General features: G+C 41.8%; 1 protein-coding gene across 4 annotated transcripts in view; it reads left to right on the plus strand.

Annotated features, from left to right (window-relative positions):
* The window catches only part of LOC142213953 (cholesterol 24-hydroxylase-like), a 137,011-nt gene extending 111,229 nt beyond the window's left edge, over positions 1-25,782 (plus strand). For 2 of the 4 annotated variants that reach the window (XM_075282586.1, XM_075282587.1), the window contains 10 exons: positions 10,876-11,014; positions 11,252-11,362; positions 13,061-13,217; positions 17,292-17,354; positions 17,703-17,775; positions 18,168-18,252; positions 21,065-21,175; positions 23,466-23,554; positions 24,464-24,530; positions 24,635-25,782. In XM_075282586.1, coding sequence (XP_075138687.1) covers positions 10,876-11,014; positions 11,252-11,362; positions 13,061-13,217; positions 17,292-17,354; positions 17,703-17,775; positions 18,168-18,252; positions 21,065-21,175; positions 23,466-23,554; positions 24,464-24,530; positions 24,635-24,802 — 1,063 coding nt within the window. In that variant the 3' untranslated portion in view covers positions 24,803-25,782. Of the gene's footprint in view, positions 1-3,765; positions 4,044-5,230; positions 5,309-6,096; positions 6,179-6,827; positions 6,899-9,775; positions 9,863-10,875; positions 11,015-11,251; positions 11,363-13,060; positions 13,218-17,291; positions 17,355-17,702; positions 17,776-18,167; positions 18,253-21,064; positions 21,176-23,465; positions 23,555-24,463; positions 24,531-24,634 lie in introns of those variants that run through there. The other 2 variants (XM_075282584.1, XM_075282585.1) reach the window with 2 other exon arrangements.
* Positions 25,783-26,076: the final 294 nt, after the last annotated feature.

The following is a 26,076-nucleotide window of genomic DNA, read 5'->3' on the forward strand; positions in this document are numbered from 1 at the left end:
AGTTACATGGGGCTTTAGCCTTAATGAAGCCCAAGTCCCACCTTAATTAAATTAATTGCCACCTTATATCATGCTGCTGATTCCCCCTGACATAAATACTGTGCCCCTAATGACCCCTTATATAAATGACCACCCCATTATGATCATAATGCCCCCTAATGACCCCTCATATAATTGATGACCCCTAATTAACCCTTATATAATAACCTCCCCCTTGTATTAATAATGCCCTTGTAGCCCTTATATAAAAGACGCCCCCCTTATGTGAATAATACTCCTTTATATAGTGTCCTAATTCTCCCTAATGAATCCTCCCTGATAGTTATAATTCATTTAATAGAAAGTTATAATCACCTGCCTGCAATCCTTTGATTAACAGAGCCGCGGGATCCTCTGTGTCCATGCATAGGAGGTCTATGTCTCGGTGCAGGATGCGCAATGCTGTGTCATGTCATTGTGCCCTCCTGTGCCAAGAAGCAAACGTCCACTGTCTGTTGTCTTGGTGTCTTGTAAACCATAGGCCTGTATTGGCTTGCGGTCTACAAGGCAGTTATTTGCAGGATGCATTTTAACAAGATCAGTGTCCTCAGATACCGGTCTAGTTAAATGTAAAGCATGTATTAATGGCATCCCTGGGGTGAGCCTCACAGTGTCAGTGGGCCTGGGGCAGCAACCCCTCTGCCTTCCCGCCAGCTACGCCACTGGCTTATCAGTGTAAAATCAGGAACAGTTTGTCAGGGTTTTTCGGAGCAAAAATTTGAGTTCAGTCATATATGATAGCTATGCTCCAGACTCTAGCTATGGTCTGACCTGTCAAATTTGTCATGAGTTTCAAAGCAGGATATGTGAAGTTTATCAAGGTTTTCAGAAAAGGAATGTGTTGTCTGACATAGTAAGCTTGGCAGAAGAGGTTGTCAGATATGTGTTAGTTGGCAGAGCAGATCCTGGCGTCAGACTTGGAAAGGTTGTGAGAATTTCACATTTTTGTCACAGTATAATTTGTATAAATGAAGGTTGTCAAGGTGACCTGTAAGAACCAGTTGTCAGCAAGGCCGTCCTCAGGACTGCATTGCATAATATATTAATTTGCATGATTTATTCAATGCAACTTTGATATTACCTTTAACATATATTACTAAATACAACTTAGTTTACTCAGCAAAGTTGCAAAATAGCCATGACTGTTCTACATGCTGGTTAAACATTAACTAAAGAACAATAAGCATTTTCTGAACCATTAGACATTGGAGGGCATTTTCGCAGGTTGCAATGTTGCACTTCTCCAATTCTGAACTACTTTAAAAGCGTTCACACTTGCGCCCCTGTGCGCTCTGTGTCATTCCGCCCAGTTTCCATCCTAAGCCCTGGAGCAACTGGACAGAGGATGGCTTCCAAGAGGTCAGTTTTAAAACCCATTCATTTGAATGGATTTTAAAAGCAAACCGCTGGTGTCCGCCTGCGGCCTCTCTGCAGGGAAACCATTTTTTTGGGCCGGACACAAAGTCCCGCATGTCCAACATTGTGTCCGGCCAAAAAAAAACGGTTTCCCCACAGAGAGACCGCAGGTGAACACCGGCGTTTTGCTTTTAAAAATCCATTCAAATGAATGAGTTTTAAAACTGACCGCTGGGAAAGCTGTCCCCTGTCCAGTTTCTCCGGGGCTTAAGACGGAAATCCACCAGGGACGCAAGTGTGAACGCCCCCTTACAGTGGTTGCCAGGAGTATGATAAATGGTGTAAAGAATGAGTATGGGAGTAAATGAGAGACAAAATGCAAATCATTATTACAATGTAAATTCCAAGTATTAAAGAGGCTTTCCCGGCTACAAATATTGATGACCTATATCAGATTAATGGAGGTCCTACACCTGGCACTCCCATGGATCAGTTGTTCTCCTAGAGAAGAGATCAGGAAGCAGACAGCTCAGTTCTCTCTGTAGTCACCAGACCAGGTACTGCAGATCAGATCCCATTCACTTGAATAGGCACTAAACTGTAGTTACTCAATTCACCCACTACAAAGAAAATCGTGCTTCCTGCTGATTGAAAGGAGTGCTGGGTGTCAGACCTCGACCGATCTAATATTACTGAGCCATGTTTAGGATAGGTCATCAATGTTTTTTGGCCGAGTGGAGCCTTCAAATAGTACATTTCTGCAATATGGTGGCACTAGTCTTCTCTGGGGGTCTTACTGTACCTGTATATCTCATATTTCTTATAGATGGCATAGACCATCTATCACCGGGGTCTGTGACCTTGCACAATAACTAACTGTTACTATCTACAACTGTTACCTACAGCCGGTCATCTGTCAAGTGCCTTGCCACTGAAGATTTACATTCCTTGTACATTCATCCACTACCTCATTACAGAAGAGTTCAATGAGTACAAAGTGTATGCGCACTTTATCACCAATATACGGCTTGGATAACCTGCAGGGGTTGGTGTCTGGGTGGTAGCTTGGGAGGAGACAGACTGTGGACTGTGCTGTGTTGGCTGTATTGGTCATAGCAGAGCAGCCATATTATATCCAACCTGGGGCTGACGAGTAGCCATCGCTGCCTGACTACATTTTGTGATTCTTTTGGTATTTCCCAATCAAAATGGAGTTGTCCCAAGAAGTAGTTGCAGTTTTTTGCAGCTGCATAACACTTCAAGAACATACAGATACATCCTGTAGGATTATGGGTAGACCTTATGGATGTAGTCAATGTGTGGTCTGCAAGTGGTTAAAAGTTTGTTCCAACTTATTTATTTTTTTATTATTTAATAATGCTGTTGAGGGCAGGGCCACTTTAACTACAGGGCCAATGGTGCACATAATGTCCCCACATTATATTGTGATGGCAATCTGGAAAGGGAACATTATACTGGGGGCTCAACCTGAAAAGGGGACATTATACAGGGTGGGTAAACTGGAAAGAGGACATTATGCTGAGGAAGGGCGACCTGGAATGGCCGCATTATACTGTGGGAGGCATTATAATATAATGTATAATATAATTATAATATAATATGGAGGAGGGCATTATAATATAATGTCTGAGGGGCGACCAGGGTGGGATGAGTTCATGTATAAGTTGCCACTGGGGGACCTATTAATGTCTGATGCTTTTGCAGTGGCAGTGTGATGGTCCACTGAGAGACCCATAAACATAAAGAAAATTACTCACCTCCCCCATATCTCATTTCTAACAGAGGCAGCTCTGTTATTCAATTTACAAGTCCCCTTACTGTTTGTGCCAGGTGACCTCTTCAGTCAATCCCTTGCCTTAGCGGTCACCTCTTCACAAATGACACATGACGTTTGAGAAGAGGTCACTGCTCAGGATTGTGATTGGCTGCAGTAGTCCCCAGGTACAATCATGATGTCAGAGAGCTACCTGGGGAGAGGTGAGTAATGTTTTTGGGCCCCTCAGCAGCAGTATTAAATAATAAAAAATAAATCAGAACATGCCTTTAGCATTCTGTAGCAAATAGCTTTTTCACTAAGTATAACAAGCAAAAAAATAAATGTGCACCCAACAACAAAAAAACTCAAGAAAAGATAAAACTGCAATGACTTTGAAATTTCTATTAAGAATGTAACTGAGTAACTCACAAAGTATCTACAGTAGCATAAAAGCAATTTATAAGTTACAAGGATATAAAGCGGTGATATAAACGCAGAGCACTGTATAATGTTACTGGGCTGGGCTAGGCAGCTCACTAATCTCTTTGTGACATGCAAGAGTCTGTACAGGGTGGAATAAACACATAAGAGAAGTTGTACTGTTCCCCTCCTAGAGGCGGGCCACAGTTCTGGCTTCAGCCCCCACTCCAGCCTGGCTGGATAAGATTGCACAGCAGTCATCCCGAGGACACAGTTATTGTTCATTGTAGAAGTAATACAGTCCGCTGCTGACTATGGAGCTGCTGGGCCTCATTTCCTGGGTTCTTCTGTTTTTCCTGGCCCTGGTTGTCATCTGTTTTATCCTGTACTGCGGATACATCCATTACCAACATCTGAAGTATGATCACATCCCTGGACCCCCCAGAGCTAGGTAAGGAATCTTTTCACAGCGTCTGTGTGCAGGTTTTACCTGTATAAGTATGGAGACTTCCTTCCCTAGAAGCAATGGTTTCTTTTACCTAAAAGTATAGTATACATAACATTCATGTACCTCTGTATAAAGTCAGAGACATATGATGAAATAAAGGAGCCCTATTTTGTCTCTGAAAACTTCCCCTCCCCTTTCCCTCTTTCTTCACCCCCTGATTTATTGTAAAATTAAACAACTTTGGAGTTCTCAGCGAGGGAGGGGGACGGGATCCCTGTCATAGTATTCTTCTCCTTGGCTGTCCATTTAATCTTATATATTGTCTCTACACTTTGTTTTTTACCTTGCTATCGAGTTCATTGACTTATATTACTGGTAGTACTCTAGGGCCGGCGTTCCTGCTTTTTGGCTTTTTGGTTTTCTTGTGTGAAATAAAGAATATTTAAAATAAAGAAAAACTAAACAAAAAAAATAGAGCTGTGATATTGCCATGGTAATAGTGGAAATCTGAGAAACTGTGATGTCCGCCAGGATCTTTGATTCTTCACCTTTCACTCAATTTTTCTAAGGATTATATAGAGTCTTTGGGCCAATCTGGAATCTACAAAAATATAGTCAGTGAGAGCTGATGGGTTATGGCAGTGGGAAGGGGATTCCTAGCAGCCAGACCTCAACCAATCATCATACATACTCTAATAAAGGGGTTGGCCAGGAAATCTAGATTTAGGAAATAAATATCAGGTTGGTGTGGTGCAAACAGGTGACTCCCACACAGATCAGCTGCTCGAAGCCACTTCCAACACCCGTCCTATACACTACACAGAGAAAGAAGCAAATAGCTCTGGTCCCTGCAAAATGGCTGGGAGACGCTACTGCAGCTCGGTTCCCATTGACTTCAATGAGAGTTGAACTGTATTTACAGCATCAAACCACTATACAGGCCACAGAACCAACTGCCTGCAGCTCTATGCCCTCATATAGTCTATACATGGGTGCTGGAAATGGCTTCAGACATCTTATCAGTGTGGGAGCTACGTGTCAGCCCTCCACCAGTCAGATATTTATGGCTTATCCTAGACCATAAATAAAAATTCCTGGACATCCCCTTTAATGAAGTGCAAATTAGTTGGGAAAACTCACAGACTTTCATGTTTTCTACAAGTTTAATGTGATTTCTTTTGCAATTTCAGCTTTTTCTTTGGACATTCATCCACAATATTGGAGTATATGAAAAACAACAAACTTGTATATGACTTGTTTTTGGAATGGTGAGTTAAGCATTGAATCTAATAATATAATTATAGTACATTGGGAATAAGGACTGGTCAGAATATGTGAATTAAGAAAAGGATTTGTACCTGTCTGTTATAATATATAATCTCTTTATGCTTCACACCTAGTATAGGCTTGAAAGACTTAATATAAAAACTGGAATGTACAAAATACAGGTGCGACAAACAAATCTGTATAGGATCAGGTCAGGCACCACTTCTACCCAGGGCCGCTTTAACCATAGGGCCAAGGGTGCTCTTGCATTGGGCCCTATGGTAGTGGGGGCTTCCTTAGGACAGTCGTGCATATCCTGGGCAGTGGGTCCGGGTAATACAGTCCATGGTCATGTGATGATACACAGGTGTACAGCTCATTACAGTAGCAGCACAGTAATCAGACATCTGTCTTGTAAGGAGCTGTACACCTATGTTCTCATCACATGACCAGGGACTGATTTATGTTTTTTCCAATGGAAGTAAAGAATGAATGACAGCAAGCAGAGATGTAGAAAACCGTGAGGAATTGATTCTGGAAGTGTATTGGAAAACTGGATTGAACTAAATAACATTATTTGCCGAATCTGAACAGTCCCTTTAATCATAAAGCAACAGCTGCACCCCTTGTACATTGCAAGTGTCCCTCAGTATTGCTACAAAATTCAAGATGTGGATCCACAGCTGTCCAATGTTTTTGGTAGTTTTAGGACTTAGCAGCTCCTGACTATCTGTTATCAGACAAGCACAGATGACAAACATGTCGTAAAATGCTGATTTCTCACTTTCAGGGCTGAGACATATGGCCCAGTTGTACGAATCAATGCTTTACATGAAGTAGAAATTTTGACAGTGAGTCCAGAAGCAGTAAAGGTAAGAAAATCACATTGTAAGCACATATGAATCAAAATTAAAGGTCCACGAGGAGTTACCTTTTCAGGAAGGATATATGAGACATAGTTACTATTAAAAAGAGCTATTTTAGGCTAAGGCCCCACGGGCCGTAATTGCAGTGCTTTCAACAGAAAGTTTGCAGAGTTTTCCTCCGCGAACTTTCTGTTACAATTATATCTATTGGAAAGCCGCCGGCGTTTCCGTAGATATAAATGACATGCTGCAATTTGCAGAGCCGCAACAGCTTTGCAAATCGCAGCGTGTCAGCACTGCGTTTTTTTCCGCAAAGTGGGCATGGGATTCTATTATTAGAATCCCTTTTTTAACTAAGTAGACTTTGGAACAGGAAGAGGCTACAGAAAAATGGAAATCTCTACTCCCAGAACCTGCAGCAGGATGACAACGGGAGCAGAACTGCAGTAACAGCACCCAGCCACTATACAGGTCACAGACCTATCTGCTTCCAGCTCCGTGTACTGCATAGTATGGGGAACAGACATTTCCAATTGGGTATTGCATTCATGTTTGGGGATGATATATCCTATATAGTGCCAAAGTAGTACACCCCACAGTGGTGAGTGCGGATATACTGTATTCTGTACTGATTCTGTATATTTATGTATTGCAGGAATATTTGATGTCTCCGAAGTACAAAAAGGATTGGTTTTATGATAAGCTGTTTAATATGTTTGGAGTACGGTAACTACAATATGCTTTTCCTTTCTTTTAATTGCTTTCATTCATTTACCATAGCAAGTATGTTCATTAAATGTACAAACCTGGATGCTTCAATTTAGAGCCATCTGAATTCACTATGCCATCCGCAAGGGCATACATACTATAGAGGCAGCTTGTTTGGCTGATATAGAGGTTTTAGAAGCTGACGCTCACCCCGGTTGGTTCCCTTAGTTGCTGCATTCTTAGAATATTTCATTCTGTAATCTGTGCATAATAATTAGGTCTGTTGGCAAATAGAAGCCTGAGAGCCTGTGCAGAATAAACTGTGCGAGTGAGGATCTGGCACAAGCAGTGCATATTACACTTAGTACATACCCTGTAACAGACATAAAGCAGTTATCTTCGTTGCCTGCCTCAGTTCACAGTACAGGTATTTGTCAAGAAATGGTTTGGAGGCACTTTCAAAACTCCTCTAGTGAAGGCGCATGCTTAGACCTGACAGTCGAAAGCCTATTGCAGCCTAGCACAGTTTCAAATGTACAGCAGACAGTGTTTACACCAACAAGACTTTTGGATTAACCACTCTGGTGTGACTTGCTGGCTGGGCCTAACTCATTTTGTCTAATGGGACATAAGGACAGGGATTATTTTAATGAAACACTAATAGGATCAAGGTAGGGTTTGTTACATGGCTGGTTAGCTGTAATTCATAGGCGTAGTTCATGGGAGGCAGGAGGGGCATGTTTCCCGGGTGCAATTATGAGAGAAAGCTAGAGGGGTGCCAAGTCTTGACTGCTTGACACAGAACACTCCTGTGAGCCAAAATAAAATGTTCTTTTCCGGAACACAGAGACACTGGAAGCAAGGTCTCTGAAGGGTTGATAGATGCACAAATGGAGTAGGTAAAATCAGTTACTGCCTGGTATGCTGTGGATCCAGTAGGTGGCGCTGCCTTCTGTGACTATTGGTATGAAGCACCACCAGCTATATACATGCAAACCTGGCAGGTTATGGATGCATATAGGAAAGGCATAGTTAGCTACTACTAAAACAATGCAACACTTAAAAACGCCAAGGCCCTGGGTGTGTTAACTGCCAGGAGAAGTCCCCCAAATCCACAACATACTTGAATTAAACCACTCCATTTTAGTCTCAACCCTGAAGGGCTGGACAGCCCATACACCTCTGTGCAGCATGTAATGTTATCATTAAGGAAGCCAGTTTAGGAAATAAGAGATTTTAATGCCTGAGGGATTTCAGCTGGAAACAGTATGTGTGGTAACAGCAAAATTGCTCAGCCTGGAATTATAGAATTATTACATGCAGATGAAATTAATCTAGGGCAGGATTATATACCAAGTGTCACCACCCTAAAGCCCACAAAGATAACAGCATGCTGCAAGTATAATGGTTCCAAACCACCTGACAGATTGCTTCTAAAGCTTGGCTACTAGGGTTGAGCGATCGGGAGCGGAAAAAATCGGATTCCAATCGGCGATCGAGTAAATTTCATGATCGCGATTGGAATTCCGATCCCGATCTTTTTAGGTGGGATCGAGGTCGGAGGTTATTTCCCACAATGCTTTGCTACTGGCCAAGCATTGTGGGAAAAGCTAACAGCTAGCTATGTTAGCTAGGTCCCATAGGAATGAATGGATGCAGCCGCCATCATTCTAATGGGAGACTAGCTAACATCTCTATATGCTGATGTGTTCCGTCCGTAAGAGTCCACATGAGGACCCCTAAGGACGGAACACAAGCGCAACTGAAAGTGCTGTGCAGTTCAAGCACACGGGCGCCATAGACTATAATGGGGTCTGTGTGCTTGAACTGCACAGCGCTTGCAGTTGCATTTGTGTTCCATCCGTAAGAGTCCATGTGAGGACCCCTACGGGTGAACCGGGCATAAAACACTTACCTGAAGTGCTGCTGCTGGTCTGGTCCCCTTGTTCTCGCACCTCCTCTCGCCTCGCTGCCCCCGCCTCCCAAGTTAGTGTTACAGACCTCCCCTCCCAGTACCCGCCCACACTCTCCTAAGCCACAAGCCCCGCCTTCTTCCTAGGTCTGTAACACTAACCTGGGAGGCGGGGGTCAGCGAGGCGAGAACAGGAGTGAGAATGGAACGGACCAGCGGCATCGCTTCTGTGCAAGTAAGTGGACACTAGGGGGGGACTAAGTAGCCAGAGGATTTTTTTTTTTAATCACTACACAGCATGGAGTCTAACAATTAAAGCGTTCAATTTTTAGACTCCATGCTGTGTAGTGAATAGGATCGTTTTTAAAATCTGACCTTCGATTATTAAAAAAAATACCATTGACTTGCATTGGGATTGGAATTGGGATTGGGTTCAAATAGAAAATGATTGAAAATCGGATTTTAAAAACGATCCTGAAATCTCAAGATCGGCTCAACGCTATTGGCTACATTGTGTGTTTGGCTGTGTCATGTTGCACTACCTAAGTCTGTAGTAATGAGGGTGAATGCATTTGACTTGTGACCCACAAGGAAAAACAGCTTTGCAGGTGGATGAAGTCAAGCAGATCACAATGTGACCACTTTCAATAGCTGCAATACAATTGTTACATATTGCAAAGCCAAAGTCAGTATTACCCGAGTTGGATGAAGAGGAGGGGGTGCCAAAATGAAACTTTGCTCCGTTTGCAAGAAAACCTAGTTGCGCCTCTGTGTAGTTACACAAATATCTGACAGCAGATATCACTAGGTACCATCAGCATTGGTGATGGCTCCTGTCTGGCAAAGGTCAGATCAGTGGGAGGATTTCTTGATAGAATTTCTTAAGTACATTATATCAATGTCCTAAATAATAAGCTTTACTTGTTCTCGTATATAACTTGTACAATACTGGGTATTAGTAAATTCAATTTTATACATTTCAGATTCATGGGAAAAGGCTTATTGAACAATCGGGACCATGAACAGTGGCACATGCAGAGGAGGATTATGGACCCAGCGTTCAGCAGAACGTAAGTTCCGGCATACAGGATGCTAGATAGATATACCATACAGGATATGAGAGATATCCTGAAAAAAACCTACATGTCGGGTTTTGCTGTCTGCTTGAAAAGTCGGACATGTTTAGGAACGGACAGTTAAGGACAGGCATGGAGTGTAAAACAGCTCACCCGATCGCCATTTAAATGAATGAAAAATGTCACAGACACAGCTAGTGTCCGCTCCTAATGTCCGTGCAAGATTTTGAACGGACATTAGCAGCGGACACTACCTGTTGGACAATGACGGTAGTGTGAATGCTCCCTTACTAAAGTATATCACAAAATGTATTAATGACACAAATACTGCCAAAAAATCTAAAGTAGTCGAAAGTTTAGTTATGCTGAAAGCGTAACTAAACTTTTGAACGACTTTTGATTTTTTCGCAGTATTTGTGTCATTAATAAATTTTGTAATGTTCTTTACTAGAACATTTTGTCTCCTTTCTGTGAAGTCCTGCATTTCTTTATACTTCCCCTTGCTTCTGTATTGCTCATTTGAGTTACTAAGAGTCACCGGTCTCTTAGAAATGCTGGGGCATGTAGATGCGTCGCAGATCTAGACCAGTCAGAGATTAGATTTCTGTTGTGAGTTAGTCCCCGGCCCACAAAGATTTACGCCCTGCTCTGACCACTGTCTAAAAAAAGTGGCGAGTAGGGTTCAAAAACTGAGATCCGCTATGGTGTGCCAAAAATGTGGCAAACTGAGGTGCATTTTTTGCCCCTTTCTAAGCGCAATTGCCTTAGTACTCGTAAATGTGGGCATATGATGTCAGTACTGAGTACTAGAGTCAGTGCATTGGAGGTCTGGAAGGAATATTTGAACATCACTAGGCACTGGATCGAACCATCGCATATCCAGAATTAATGCTCAAGGCATTGTGAGCTGTAAACATGGCCCTAAATATTAGTCTCTAGATTGCTATAAATATGAGATATAGAGATGACATTTGCTTTTTGTTGAGTTGTATTTTTTGCTATTCCAGTTATTTGAAAGAATTAATGGGACCTTTCAATGAGAAAGCAGAAGAACTGATGGAGAAACTGGCTGAAAAAGCAGATGGAAAGACCCATGTTGAAATGCATCCTATATTGAGTAAAGTCACCTTAGATGTCATTTCAAAGGTAATCCTAATAAATAATAAGTCAATGGTTTTATTTCTCCTTAGCCTCAGGACCTCATACTTAGTATTGATATATGTAGGGCATCTGTTTTGAATGGGTTGGGATCAGTGACATAGGCATAGCTATAGGGGTTGTAAGAGTCCAGATGGCCCTTTAACACATAAGAAACCCCCAATATAATAAATGGCACATGATTATGGAATATAATGAAGTATAATGAACTTTTCTCTTGACTAGGTTGCTTTTGGAATGGAGTTGAACTCCTTGGACAATGATCGGACACCATTTCCAAGGGCCATTTCGTTGGTCTTGCAAGCTATGGTGGAGATGAGAAATCCTTTTATTAGGGTATGGATTACATATGTTATGATAACTAATAAATCATCTGTCTCCTAAACCCAACATATCAACCTAGCCCTGCAGATATAGAGGTTAGGATCATATGAATCAAACAGTGTTTTCTCCTTGTCAATCTGCCCCTGCCACCAAGATATTGCTGTTTGTGAATATGCAGAATAGCTCTTTGGGGCGACAAGAGCCCGACCACTTACTTCTTTGCAGAAATTGCAATTCACCGTTTGATTCAGTTGACCTCTCTTCTGGATTACTTTTAATTCCCCTTTATATATTTCTATGAAGAAATTACAAAATTCCCTAAACTATTCAAATGCACACTTTATAGTCAATAGGATAGTATTCTAGTCAGTGGCGTAACTAGGAATGTCAGGGCCCCGTGGCAAACTTTTGACATGCCCCCCGACCGACACCAGCGCCGAAGACCTCGACCGACCCCCTCCTACGCATTCCTGCACACAGTATTATCTCCCATAGTGGCCCCTGCACACAGTATTATACCCCATAGTGGCCCCTGCACACATTATTATGCCCCTTAGAGGCCCCTGCACACACTATTATGTTCCTCAGTGGCCCCTCCACGCAGTATTATCTCCCATAGTGCCCCCTGCACACAGTATTGTACCCCAGAGTGGCCCCTGCGCACAGTATTATGTCCCACTGTGGACACCCATAAACAATTATTATACTCTGGGGTCTTATTATATCCCAGAGTTTAATAATCGGAGACCCAGGTGGTGCTGCTACGGTGGTAGTTACGCCACTGATTCTAATATGACAGTAGATCTGCTTTAACACAGACATTGAAGAAACATTCCAATACTATATTGTAAATAGGTTCATTGAACACCAGAAAGAGAATTTATGCATCATGCGCCCACCCCTCATATCCTGAACAAGGCATAACACATTGGGGGGAAGTATTACATTTTACTCGACAGTGTTCTGTATTTTATTCTGTATAGTAGTATTCTGTGCACTGACAGTCTGTAGTTGCAGCAACCAGACATGATGGATACTTGTCAAATTACAGCATCCAGAACCTTACATGACCATTGTGCTACACCGACACATAGTAATCATAGCTCTTCAATGCAATAACACAGTTCATTAGCATTATGTGGCCACATCAAATATTCCTTTCTCTTTGTTAAAGGGAGTCTGCCTTGGTAAATTGGTTATAAACTTTCTACAGTTTCCAAATATACCTCTGTTATTCAGCTTTTCAGCCCCATTTCCATGTAAATTTCAATTTTATTAATATGCAAATTAGGGTTAAATGCTTTAGGGCAGTGATGGTGAAGCTATGACATGTCACATGCCATACACCAAGACATTGCAGTTACACAATTGTTATTGCAATAAGTAGCTGCCAATCATTTTTTGTCACCTGTCCACACTATTGTCCTGGCCTCCCAGAGTAAAGCAGCTACAAAGACTGTCCATCTCCGTTCATTACACAGACAGCCCAATTGATTGCCATGCTGCGTATTCTCTGTGGTGGCGGCACAATATATTTGAGCAATTGCTGCTGGATTCCAAGACAGATTATATCTGATTGCTAGGAGTCCTGTAACTATCTCTGATCTACTTATTTCTAGGGGACCTGCATAACAAAATTGAATTGTCAAAATCAGCCAGTCCTTTTAACCCTTTTACTTCCCATTATTCATATACTGCTTTTATTTGCAGTTCTCATGGGAAAAGCGAGCTTTCATAAAAGAAGTTCAGGAAAGTGCTAGGCTGCTCCGGAACACAGGAAGAGAATGCATTCAGAGGCGGAAAAAAGCCATTCAGGATGGAGCAGAGATTCCTATGGATATTCTCACACAGATACTCAAAGGAGCAGGTATTCTTGCTAAAAGCTGGTTATGGAGGAGTATGGCTTACAGTCTTCTCAATACTTAATTCTCTGTACCTCTTTGGTTTTGTGGACTTTGCGTATGTGGATATCATTGACTTGTGTCCATGGCCAGATATGACAGCCAGCCCAAAACTAGAGAATAAAATTGTAAAGAGTTGCAGAGTCACAGGATCAGCACTGAAAGCATAGCACCGTCTCAATGACTGACAGCTCCCTTTCCTATTCATGTCAGCACTAGTGGCTCTGAAATCCACACAGCCCTGCTACACTACACCTTCCTGGAAACTCCTGATATGCTACATCAGTGCTACAAAACTCCCTGAAAATAATGCCATGTCTGAACCTAGAGAAAAGCTTCAGAGTTGTTTTTTTCTTTGTTAAAAACAAGGATGGTTCCCTAGAGCCCTGCATAGACTACTATGGGTTACATAGTTAAAGGGGTTGTTCAGGATATTTTATTATTGCTGCAGGAGGCCATGGAAGGTAAAAAAAAAAGAGATTCTTACCTGTCCCTGGTGCTTCTTAAATTCGGTACACACTAACAAGATATTGGAGCAAGCCCCTTTGGCAGATTTATTGTGAATTTATTAAACATTAGTGAGCCACAAATCACACAGGACAAAGATGAACCCCCTAGTGCAGACCTGGGCAAAGTCCGGCCCCCGGGCCATATCCGGCCCTCTGATTTATTCAGTCCGGCCCGCACAGCTTTGACTAGGGAGGCGTGTCTTAGTGCCGGCCGAAGATGGAGATGTGGAGCGTGTCATAAAGTACTGAGAGATGTAAGGTGAGCTGCAGGGGGGAGAGAGAGAGGGTGTGTGCCTGTCTATATGTGTGCCTGTCTGTGTGCCTGTCTATATGTGTGCCTGTCTATGTGTCTGTCTATATGTGTGCCTGTCTATATGTGTGCCTGTCTATATGTGTGTCTGTCTATGTGTCTGTCTATAGGTGTGCCTGTCTATATGTGTACCTGTCTATAGGTGTGTCTGTTTGTCTATATATGTGTGAGTGTGTCTATATGTGTGTCTGTCTATCTGTATGTGTGTGTCTTAGCAACCTAGGGGCAGAGATGGAAGGGGAATGTTATACTAGGGCAGAGATGGCAGATGGAGGGGGGGACATAAAACTGGTGGAGAGATGGAGGGGGGGGACATGAAATGGGGAAAATAAAGGGGGATATGAAACTGAGAGAGAAATGGAGGGGGGGGACATAAAACTGGGGGTAGATGAAGAGGGCACAGACGGGGGGGACATTAAACCGTGGAGGCAGGTGGAGGGGGACCTGTCTGCCTCTAGTTGCCCCCAGTTTAATGTCACCCTCCAGCTACCCCTACTGTTTAATGTCTGCTTCCAGCTTCACGATTTTAATATCCCCCTCTAGTTGCCCCCAGTTTCATGTCCCGCTCCAGCTGTCAATTTATTGCCCCCCTCCAACTACCCCACTGTTTAATGTCCCCCTCCAACTGCTCCAGTTTCATGTCCCCTCTAGTTTCCCCCAGTTTATACTGAGGCACCAGGTGAGGGACTTAATACTGTGGGGCAGTTGGAGGGGACATTATAATGTGGGGACATATAATGTACGGGTGACTGTAGGAGGATTATACTGTGTGGGGGGGGGCATGGAAAGATGATTGGGAATGGGCGGAGTCAACATAGAAGTGGGTGGAGCTAAATTTTACCGTGGCGCGGCCCTCTAGCATAGTTTCAATTTCTTATACGGCCCCATGGGAAAATTAATTGCCCACCCCTGCCCTAGTGGGTTAGATGCCAGGCCTGGCTGGCGTAACTATGGGTTGAAAAACTGATTGCCAGACACTCATAACAATAACCCACAATTGATAAAGACAACAATAACCCACAGTTGAAACTCAACATGACACCAGTGAACCTTACATGTAGAATGCTATTATTACTTCAAATGCAAGGAGTTCAAAACTGCAGCTGTTTTTGACATGTTCTACTGGGCCATTTTTGAAACAATCTTATCTCCTTTGTCCACTTAGTATATTGGATTTCCATTTCGCCTTTGGTGTGTACTCTTGGTCAATGACATCCTAGAGGATGAACATACAATGATTGTGTTGCAGTCCTTTCTCAAGCCATATAGTTAATTATGACAATATTACTATTGTGACTATATCACATTTTTCCCATGAAGAGGGGATTTCTTTATAAAATGGATAGATTGATATAGTTGGATTATTTTGTCTACTCCTAGAGAAACGTATGTTACAAATGTAACAAATTTGGGGAGCATTAAGGGAATTCCTAAGGGTATCATCCTCTTCACATGAGCTCTTGAACCTGCTTCAGATGTTAATGAAGCCATCCTATTGGTGAAACGCATGTTGGGTGTGAGCACCATTCCCTCCCTGACATTCAGCATGGTATTTGAGTCCATTCAGTATAGTATAGTATTAGGTATGTAGTCACTCTGCTCTTGTTTGGCACAATAGTGGAGATGACTTTGTTGGTAATCTACATTATTACTACTGTGATACTATTTGTATGTATTATAACTGCTGAGTTTTTATTAGCCTATTTTTCATTCATACATTGCATGTGATATATTGTGGCAGGGTGGTATATATCTATGCATTTTGATATTTATAATATATTACCTAGCATTTATATTCTATCTATGTGGCGGGTGTTTATTTTGTCGATACTATTGATAGTGACTTGCAGTGATGCATTTATGGGGCTCATCCCTTGCTGTATTCTACAGTGAGAGGGTTAGGTATCATAGTTGTTGTCTCCTCAGCAACCGTTGTTTGTAAGCTCTTCATATATTTATATATTTGTATCAGCATATCATTTTTGTACATGTATTTTACATCAATATTTGGTATTTTTGCTAGAGACTTGGTGTCTCCATATATTGTTTCTTTGGGTTTATACTTCAGATGTTTGCCTGATATATGATAGTTGTGTGCACTTCTTTTATGCACGTAAGATACCTCTACTTATATAGTTTAGGGTTTCTTGATGCCATGCCATCCATTTTATGCCCAAAAATGATGACAAGTTTAACTCATTAAGATCTCCTGTTTAGTATCTCTTTTTGCCTAAAAGGAATGGGTAACAAGGATTGTGGCAGCCATTTTCATTCTATAGAGTTGTCCTCCATCATATATTCATGAATGGAAGGGTTGACAATTCCTTTGAGACCACTGAAACCCGGTTAGTTTTTTAAAGTGTTACCTCCTTTATAGCTCCACCAAGGGGTATCTAGGCACATTTGGTGTTCAAGGAACTGACCCTCATCCCACACCCTTTAAACCAGTAAGTGTCTACAAACAGATGATCACTGGATAGTTTAAACAGTTAAACACCTAGTGGGCACCTTATTTCCAGGGGACCCTTCTATTTTACTTTAGCCATTTTCTTTTATATTTTGATAAGGTGGAATAAACCGATCAGATGATTCCTCTGTTTAAAGGGGTATTCCCACGTCGCATACTCACCAGTCTTCACTACTGCAAAATCTTCTTTCTTCCTGGGTTCTTGCATCATTTGGTGGGCGGGGTTTCACATGCATCCTGCCGTTTAGCCCCACCCCCAAATTTGTGTGTAGCGCCGCCCACCCATATTGGACTATGAAGTACAAGCAGCAACTCCATTCTGTGTTACATACAGACACTGCCTGTCTCTGCCATAATGAACTCAAATGAGTTAGCTAGCCTGATAACTGGGAGAACAGAAGACAGTTCAGAAATGAAAGAAGCTCCTCTCCCCTATCTGAGAGCAGGAAACTAGGTCACGTGGTGCAGACCCAGGAATAGCTAGATACACAGGCTCGCTCCTGTGCACTTAGCCCCTCCTCCCTCCCCCCTGAGAGCAGCAGATACATCACTTGACTTTTGAGCAGATAAGTCAAGGACTGTGTCAACAATGAATTGAATAAAGTAAGATAGTGGACAAACAAAACAGTTTTGCTGAAGCAGTGTATTTAGGAAAAGTCTTACATCCACATTAACAAGCAGTATAGATAGGATCCTTGTGATGGGACAACCCCTTTAATGACCAAAAGGTTAATACAATGCTCTCTATTCACAGCTCTGGAGGGTGATTATGATATGGAGGATCTACTGGATAACTTCATCACGTTCTTTATAGCAGGTAAGTAACATTTTCACAGTAACTTAACCAATTTTACTTGAGTTACTGTATTGTTTATTGTTAACCTACAGACTGTAAAAGAAGTAGCGGTGTGACAGATGGCTCCAAGATCGGACTGCATAGAGTTACTGTATACTTAAAAACCATGGGGTACATACCATATTTGCACATAGGAGCCATATAAATAAAACTGAAGGAAATATCTAAGACAATCTGTCTCATTTAATATCTTAGATGTATTGAAGCAATGAAAAAGCATCTAGTTGTAAATGTCTATCTACTTTTTAAAGTAAAAGGCCTAGATAGCTATGCAATTTTTTTCTACATTATTCTCTGTATTTTTTTTAGGACATGAAACAACGGCCAACCAGTTAGCATTTACAGTACTGGCACTGGCGCAACACCCAGAGATACTAGAAAAGTGAGTAATATTTCTATAATATAGTATTCCCTAACCAGTGACTCAGGAGTCACATTCACATATGGTTCTGGGGCCCTTGACATGTGGCAGCTGTACAGTAGATACTATTGTGCAGAGGGCTAACTTGAAACTCCTGGGCCACAGTGTATCTGTAATGGAGATTCTGTCTACCTTCCTCCATAGTAATCTAATTTATATCACAGAGGTCGAGGGTTCGGTTTCTGAATGTAGATACACCAGGGCATTCCAAAAAATTGACATGTGTGAACATTCTCTAATACAAAGGGATTTTTACTGCATAATGATCTACAGGTCAAAGTCATAAATGTTTGTAAAAAAATGTTTGTTTTTTTTATATGGTTTTTAATAGTAATAATATGTTAACCCCTCAGGGTCCAGGCTGAAGTGGATGAAGTTATTGGTGCCAAACGAGACCTCGAGTATGACGATCTCGGCAAACTACAATATCTGTCCCAGGTGCTTCTATGTAAATAGAGATTTATGATGTGTCTAGGTATTTGTAGAAATAAAATGAATAGCTGTGTTCACATATGATGGTGATTGTTGTACCCCATTAACATATAATGGGGTGCATCAGGGATTCATCATATTCTTATAATATGATATCATTATTTAGAATAGTTCTGTTTTTTGCTATGCCGCTTCCCAATTAATCTCAGTCGTTTTGTTCATATTGTGGAGTCATATGCACAGATCTCATAAATCATATCCTCCCCACCAGGGCTGAAATCTGATTCCAGGTATAATTTTGTTAGTTGTCTGGCATAAATGCTAATAAATATGAATGGTTCGGTAGCCCCACCTATGCCATGGCCCCTTTTAGGAAAGTGGCGAGGATGTAGTAAAGGAGGAAAAGCTGCAGTTTGTTTAGCAAAACCTGACTTGTGCAAGAAAATGAGGCTTTTGCATGTCTTGGTGTACAAGACATGATAAAGATGCCCCAAAGACTCTGGTTTGAATCTATGGACATAGTCTTGGGAAGATTCAATGGGATCATGCCGACGTTGGGGGAAGGGGGGCAAACTGGGCAATTGCCCAGGGCCCCGACAGCTTCAGCACTTCACCACCATTAACTGAGCCAGGCTATGAACGATGGTCCAGACTGTCAGGCTAACAATGAGAATGGACGGTGACAGAGCTAGGCCGGGCAGCTATGGAGTAGTGATAAACCTTTATTTACTTTCCCTATTGTAGTAGTAGCGTAGCTGCCAAGCAGAGATTTGGGGGAGGGGCTTCCTAGCTGTGTTATTTGTTGCTCCACCTCCAGTCCAGCAGGGGGCGCAGGTGCAGTACTGACCTGCACATTACTTAGCACACAGACAGGGTCTACTGCCTCAGTCTCTGTTCCTGTACAGTGTAATAGATGAACAACATGGCAGCTATAAGCTTTACAGCCAGAGAATACAGGTGAGTCTGCTGTAGCCAGATAGATTCAGTAACAGATAAAGGGGTTTTTCCCTAAACCAAGTTATCCCTTATACATAGAATAGGGGATAACCTGCAGGTCAGTGGGGATCACTGGATGGAGCAATGGTTCTTGGCAGTAATATTCAGCTTCATTCATTTCAATGGGAGTGCCAAAGATAGCACTGTACTTCAGCTATCACCAGCACTCCCATTGAAATGAATGGAGTGGTGCCCATACTGCCAACCATCACTCCATTCAGCAGTCTCCTGATCAGTGTGGGTCAGATCCCCACTGACCTGCAAGTTATCCCCTATTCTATCTATAGGAGATGACGAAACCCCCTTTAAATAATAATTGCAATGTGATGTCCCCTGCACTTAAAGCATCTTAAAGGGTACCTGAAGGTAATGGATACTGATGACCTATCCACAGGATAGGTCATCAGTATCTGACAAGTAGGTGTCTGACACCTGGACCCTGCTCCGATCGGCTGTTTCAGCTGCCTGAAGCTGGATACAAGGTATACATCTAATAGCAACTAGGCCCTGTTGGGAATTTTTGGCCAACAATACCAGTACTTGACATGATCAGTTGCTTTAGGCCAGTCATCAGCCAGTTGGCACAGACTCACTATGGCTGATTTATAAAAACTGTCATAAAGAAAACTGGTCTTAGTTGCCCATAGCAAGCAATTACAGCGCAGCCTCCATTTTATAGTGCTTTTGAAAAATGGAGGCTGTGCTGTGATTGGTTGCTATGGGCAACTAAGACTATTTCTCTTTATGACACTGCGATTTTATCATTATCGGACAGTTTAGATGTAAAACTTACAGATGCCCGGTGTCCTCTGAGATGAGTCCTTTGATGGACTCTGGCACACGATCTGTGCGGGCAGTGAAGCATGCTGTGCATGCAGCTGCCAATGGATAAGGGGACAGAATAAATCTCCACAGGACCTTTACTGGTTTTCCTCAGTTTGTCTGGATTCCTCCCAACCCCGCTGCTTGTAGCGGCCAAATGTGAGAGGTGGAGGATCCTAAATGGGGGTTCTAACATAGCTAGAGAGATGGGGTACTTCTAGACTGGGCTGTTCTGGTGGTGTCAAGAATCTGACTGGCCATTAAGAAGCGGCAATGCTAACTGGAGCTGCTCCTGCAGCACTGCACTCCTGAGCTGCCTCCCAAAGGCACTATAGGAAGGATGTTGCTCTCATGTCAGCAAGATGGAGGCAAGCTGCGCTGTTCACTGCCCCAATCATGTGGACTGCCTTTTTTCTTGAAGACAACCTGACTTTTCTCATTCTAATGGTCCTCTCCAACACCCATTTACCCCACCACCTTTACGTTAATCCAAACTTCAAGATACGTCTAAAACCCAGGGGTGTAGCTATAGGTAATTGCAGAGGTAGCAGTTACTATCGAACTATGGGCCCTGAGGCCCCAAAGGTCCATCTGCCTCATGAAATATACCACTATTCTAAATGCCATAATGTAGGTAGGGGCCATGTTACAGATTTTCCATTGGGACCCAGAAGCTTCAAGTTACACCTCTGCTAAAACCCTTTCCAACACAGTGATGACTACTCCTCCCCTATACTGCACTGGGTCTATTTCTGCATTTCATCTTCTCTTACCTCCACCAAAAATGCTCAGTTTGCCCAAGTGTGTTATTTCAGTAGTGGGAGTGAGTGTGAGTGTGAGTGAGCTCCTGAAACCCATAATGAAGGAATGTATGCTCTGCTATTATTACAGCACTCTGCACTCTATGTAGGAAGGATATTATTCAGAAATCTGTAAATTATCTTAAATAATTGCCACATGTTTTGTAGATCATAAATTACCTTTTTGATATATTTTCTAGGTTCTTAAAGAGACCCTGCGATTATACTCTACAGCTCCAGGTACTACAAGAGCAATTGAAGAGGAAATTACCATTGAGGGAGTGAAAATCCCACCAAAAGTATCTTTGATGGTATGACCCAGTGTTACCCAACTTGGGAATTTCTTCTACCAAAAAATTTTTTGCCAAAAGAAGAAAAATAGCAGTTGTGATGTGGCATTTAGCACAGTTTTTGAATTTACAGCTGAAACATATTAAATAAATTAGTTTCACCTGTAAACTTAAAAAACATCACCAAAGACCTCATCAAAAATTAACATTTTACCATCCCCATGCTCCCTTAGTGACCCTTACTTAGTATCATCAAAAATAAAAAATATACGGCTCACCTCTGATATAGCCAAAATCCACCTATGTGATGCTGGTGCCTGGAACTAATACCTTGGTCTTTGAGGCATACTTGATAGATTCTGCACAGAGGGTAAAATATTCTGGCTCACAGAGAAAAAAAATTCCATAAATATTAACTTTTAATGCTCCATTTAAAAATTTAAAGCTTTTCTGATTGCATTGATTTTATTTTGTCATGTATTATTTTTTTTTTAAAATGGACCATTAAATGTTAATTTTTATGGAATATTTTTCACTGTGAGTTGGAATATTTTATTCTCTGTGCAATATCTTACTTAGTATCATGTTCATAATATCAGTGGTCCAACACACAGGATATGGCTAAGCTTTGGCCCAACACATTAAAATGTTCCCTAGTGGTCCCCAGTCATCTAATAACGCTCCCCATTGGCCCCCTGTCATCTAATTATTCTTCCCTGTGGCCCTAGACATCTATTAGCGCTCCCTAGTGGCTCTGACCAAATGATCAGACTACATAGGATTTGCTTGTAGTATAATACCATGAAGATGTATAGAGCTTCATAGGAATTTTCAATCAAAACAATAATTGCTTCGTTTTCCATTTTAGATTTGTTAGGGACATCAATGGGTCCTCATAATAGAGTATGTTGCAGAGTTCCGAATTAATTAATTAACAGGCCTGGAGAATTACACTTGATACACCACCAGCAGTATATGTGTGTGTGAATTCTCCAGGCCTGTTAATTAATTAATTCGGAACTCTACAACATACTCTATTATGAGGACCCATTGATGTCCCTAACAGATGCATTAGAATAAAAAATGCTGTGAAAGTGCACTTAGCCTTTACTGAAAATTTCACAAAAAATATGTTCCTCATGTAACTTGTAAGCCTTGCATTTGCCATCTTTCTTTTGAGGAAACAAGGCTAGGACAAGCCAGGTTTCAAACTTGTCTGATCCTGATTTCTTCCTCTAGTGATAAGTGGTGTCAAGAGAGTATTGCAGCTGTTTATCTTCTTCTGATGGCCAACAATGGCCAGCTTTACTCTTTCTCCATCATTTACTTAAAGGGGTACTCCCACGTCGCATACTCACCCGTCTTCATTCCTCTAAAATCTTCTGTCTTCCGGCTTTGTTTCGTCATTGGTGGGCGGGGTCACATATGCAAAGCCAAGCGGCGAGATGCCGCCGGCCCTGCGTGCGCGCTCATACACCAGTCTACCCTTTACAATGCAAATACAGACCCGACACCCTGCGGGTCTGTATTCGCATTGTGAAGGTTAGACTGGTGTATGAGCTTGCATGCAGGGCCAGCGGCATCTCGCCACTTGGCTTTGCATATGTGACCCCGGAGCGGAGCGGAACAGCATCGCTTCTGCCGCTGCTGTCTTCATGCAGGGCAGAAGCATAGCGATGTGCCTGTGCCGGCGTCTAACAGTCCCCAGCATCCGCCTATTACAGCGGATGCCGGGGAGTTAGACGCAGGCACAGGTGAAGCCAGCAACATCTCTATGCTTCTGCCCTGCATGAAGCCAGCAGTGGCAGAAGCGATGCTGTTATTCCGCTCCTCCGCCCCCCCCCGGAATAACAGCATCGCTTCTGCCACTGCTGCCTTCATGCAGGGCAGAATCATAGCGATGTTGCTGGCTTCACCTGTGCCGGCGTCAAACCCTGTATTGGCGGCCCCTTCCCCCAAAGGGTAAACTTACCCCCTCCCCTCCAGGCTCGCTCCCGTGCACTTAGCTCCTCCTCCTTCCCCCCTCAGAGCAGGCAGACATATCACTTGACTCAGGTCAGGGCTGTGGCCACAAAAAAATGAATAAAGTGAGATAGTGGCCAAACAAAGCAGTTTTGCTGAAGCAATGTATTTAGGAAAAGTCTTACATTCACATTAATAAGCATTATAGATAGGATCCTTGTGACGGGACAACCCCTTTAATGCTATCTTATCAGTAGGACCCTCCATTGGTTCATACAAATGTTTTCCATTCCCTTTTTATCAATATTTAATTATATATTGTATATTTTATATTTTCATTCATTTTCAGTTTAACTCATACGTCATGGGAAGGATGCAACAGTTTTTTCCAGACCCTCTTGTCTTCAATCCGGACAGATTCCACCCAGATGCTCCCAAGTAAATATTTCTATTTCCTACTTTCTGTTTTATTGAAAGAGTTATTTGGGATAGAAAATACATTTTCATATTCTGTGGGAATTGAGGTGGGGGACTATCACTGAGAGCTTGGCTACAAAGAACCAACATGCCTATTAATTGTATAAACATCTCATTACGTGGACACTTGTAAGGCTTCATTTCATTTGTGGTGGTGCGGCAGGGAAACTGAACACTTGCTATTAGGTTTCTTTACAGATTAGGTGATTACTGGTTGCACAAGCAATGGGAGGCTGTTTGTTTTTTAGGGGATCTTTCTAACAAAAATGGATTTTCCAAAGCAAACACCCACTTTAAAGGGATATTTCAGTTACAAGTTACCTCCTATCCAAAGCGAAGGAGTTCATTTGCAGACCAGTAGTTGTCCCACCACTGGGACTCCCATCTCAAGAACCAGGGTATTTTGTACCCCAGTTATGAACAGGGCACCTGGTCGTACAACACGCACAATTCCATTTATTTGAATGGGGACTACCATATGCTTACTCAGTAATTTACGTTGGTCCCCATTCAACTGAATGGAGCAGTGCACACTGTACAACCAGACATCTTGGTCATAACTGAGGTACAAAACATCCCAGTTCTTCAGATCTGTGGGGTCCCAGCAATAGGACACCCACCTATCAACAAATTGCCGATCAACAAATTGGATAGGAGGTAACTGGAATTCCCCATTAATGTCTGTTTGCCAAGATAAAAGTGGCAGTAACATTTCCGTAGACTGGTGGGTGACTAAGTTGGTCAGGAGAAGAGTTAGTAAATCTGTTGTTATAACCACTTCTTTCTGCACTTTTTGCTGCTCTCTACATAAGAATCATAATATATTTTTTACATTTCCTAGTTTTAAGTGAATTTTCTTTTCACACACAGGCCATACTTTTCATACTTCCCATTTTCTTTGGGACCACGTACTTGCATTGGTCAAGTCTTTGCACAAGTAAGTACTGGACGCATCTAGTAAATATAAAGATGCCAGTAGTGACACATTGAATAAAATTAATAGAATGCAAGTAATTCTTTCTGTATTGTGTGTGTATACAGATGGAAGCAAAGGTTGTCATGGCCAAGCTCGTGCAGAGATATCAGTTTGAGCTGGTGGAAGGACAGAGCTTTGCCATTATGGACTCGGGCACCCTTCGACCCATGGATGGCGTCATCTGCAGGCTGAGACCCAGAACCAACTCGGGAAAATCCAAGAAGGTTGACTAAACTAACATCAAATTTTTGCCATGGTCAACATGGAACATTGGTAGCCATAAAAGTTGTATAACAATTTGCGGTTTGCCCTCAAGTGAAACTCGTTGTGTAGCCTCAGCCATATCAAGTACATATCTACCTTTACAACGAATTCTTTATTTGGTACTGCATTGTGTTAGTTTTGCAAATGAGTTTGTGAAATTAAGGTAGAATATGGATAGAAGGATATATGAATGAGGATTCAAGGTCCACAAGGTTTGTTTGTAGTTTACACATTGTCTTCATAGGAATTGTATACACAAATTGTTAGGATATGTTTAATTGAACTATGTACAAAGTTGCTATATTTTTTATTATAAATGCATCTAAGCAATAAAAATAACTGCTTAAGTGTACATATCTTTTAAATAATAAAATTAGGCCTTTTATGATAATAGGGAATATCACTATCAACGATTACCTATTATATTTCTGGTTTCCTATATCTAAACTCCCTAAATCCTCAATCATACACGGAGAAATGTAGGTGATTTTTTTTTTTTATTAGGTGATTATTCATATACAATTTCATAATGTATTTAAACATCAGAAATACTATATATCTGTGCCTTAAATAACCATTGAATTATTCACAAATAAATCAGATTTAGCATACATGCTTTAATTGAGAACTTGACTCAATGACAACCAGAGTTTTCCACAATAATGCCGTGTAAATCCAATGCATTTTCCAGTTCTATTATTTTAATTTCTGACTTGAGTGTCTAATATGGTTGCTGAATGCTCCTTGTAGTTTTCGATATATATTACCCTCCTACTCTGACTACTTTGTTATATATCTGAGCTATATAGAGCATTGCGTTCCCTACCTGTACCATAGTCTATCCCTTGTATGCTCGAGATGATTTGCCTTTTTTTCCTCTGTATTTGTGGTCTATCCGGCCTTGTTTGTTACTTACAAAACACTTTAATAAAAAACTATTGGCAACCAAAAATTTTCCTGTTCAGTGCAACACAACATTCTGTGACAAGAGCTTTATCGCCCTATGTGATCTGCCATTGATTATATATGACCCTCCAGACAATTTTCTACCGCCTGCAGGTGATATATGGTTATTGCCATAAGTCAGTGGTTTTCTTCCTCACCAGAAAAGGATCATGGCTCACTTAGAGATGAATCTAGGGGCCAAGTAATAAAGTTGCGTTTCTATTTATGATTTGGGTCGACAGGTTGTAGCCTGATTTACATATGACCAACATGGACTCCACAATTAGAAATGTGAGTG

The sequence above is a fragment of the Leptodactylus fuscus genome, chromosome 7 (assembly GCF_031893055.1).
Source record: "Leptodactylus fuscus isolate aLepFus1 chromosome 7, aLepFus1.hap2, whole genome shotgun sequence".
Classification (NCBI taxonomy): Eukaryota; Metazoa; Chordata; class Amphibia; order Anura; family Leptodactylidae; genus Leptodactylus; species Leptodactylus fuscus.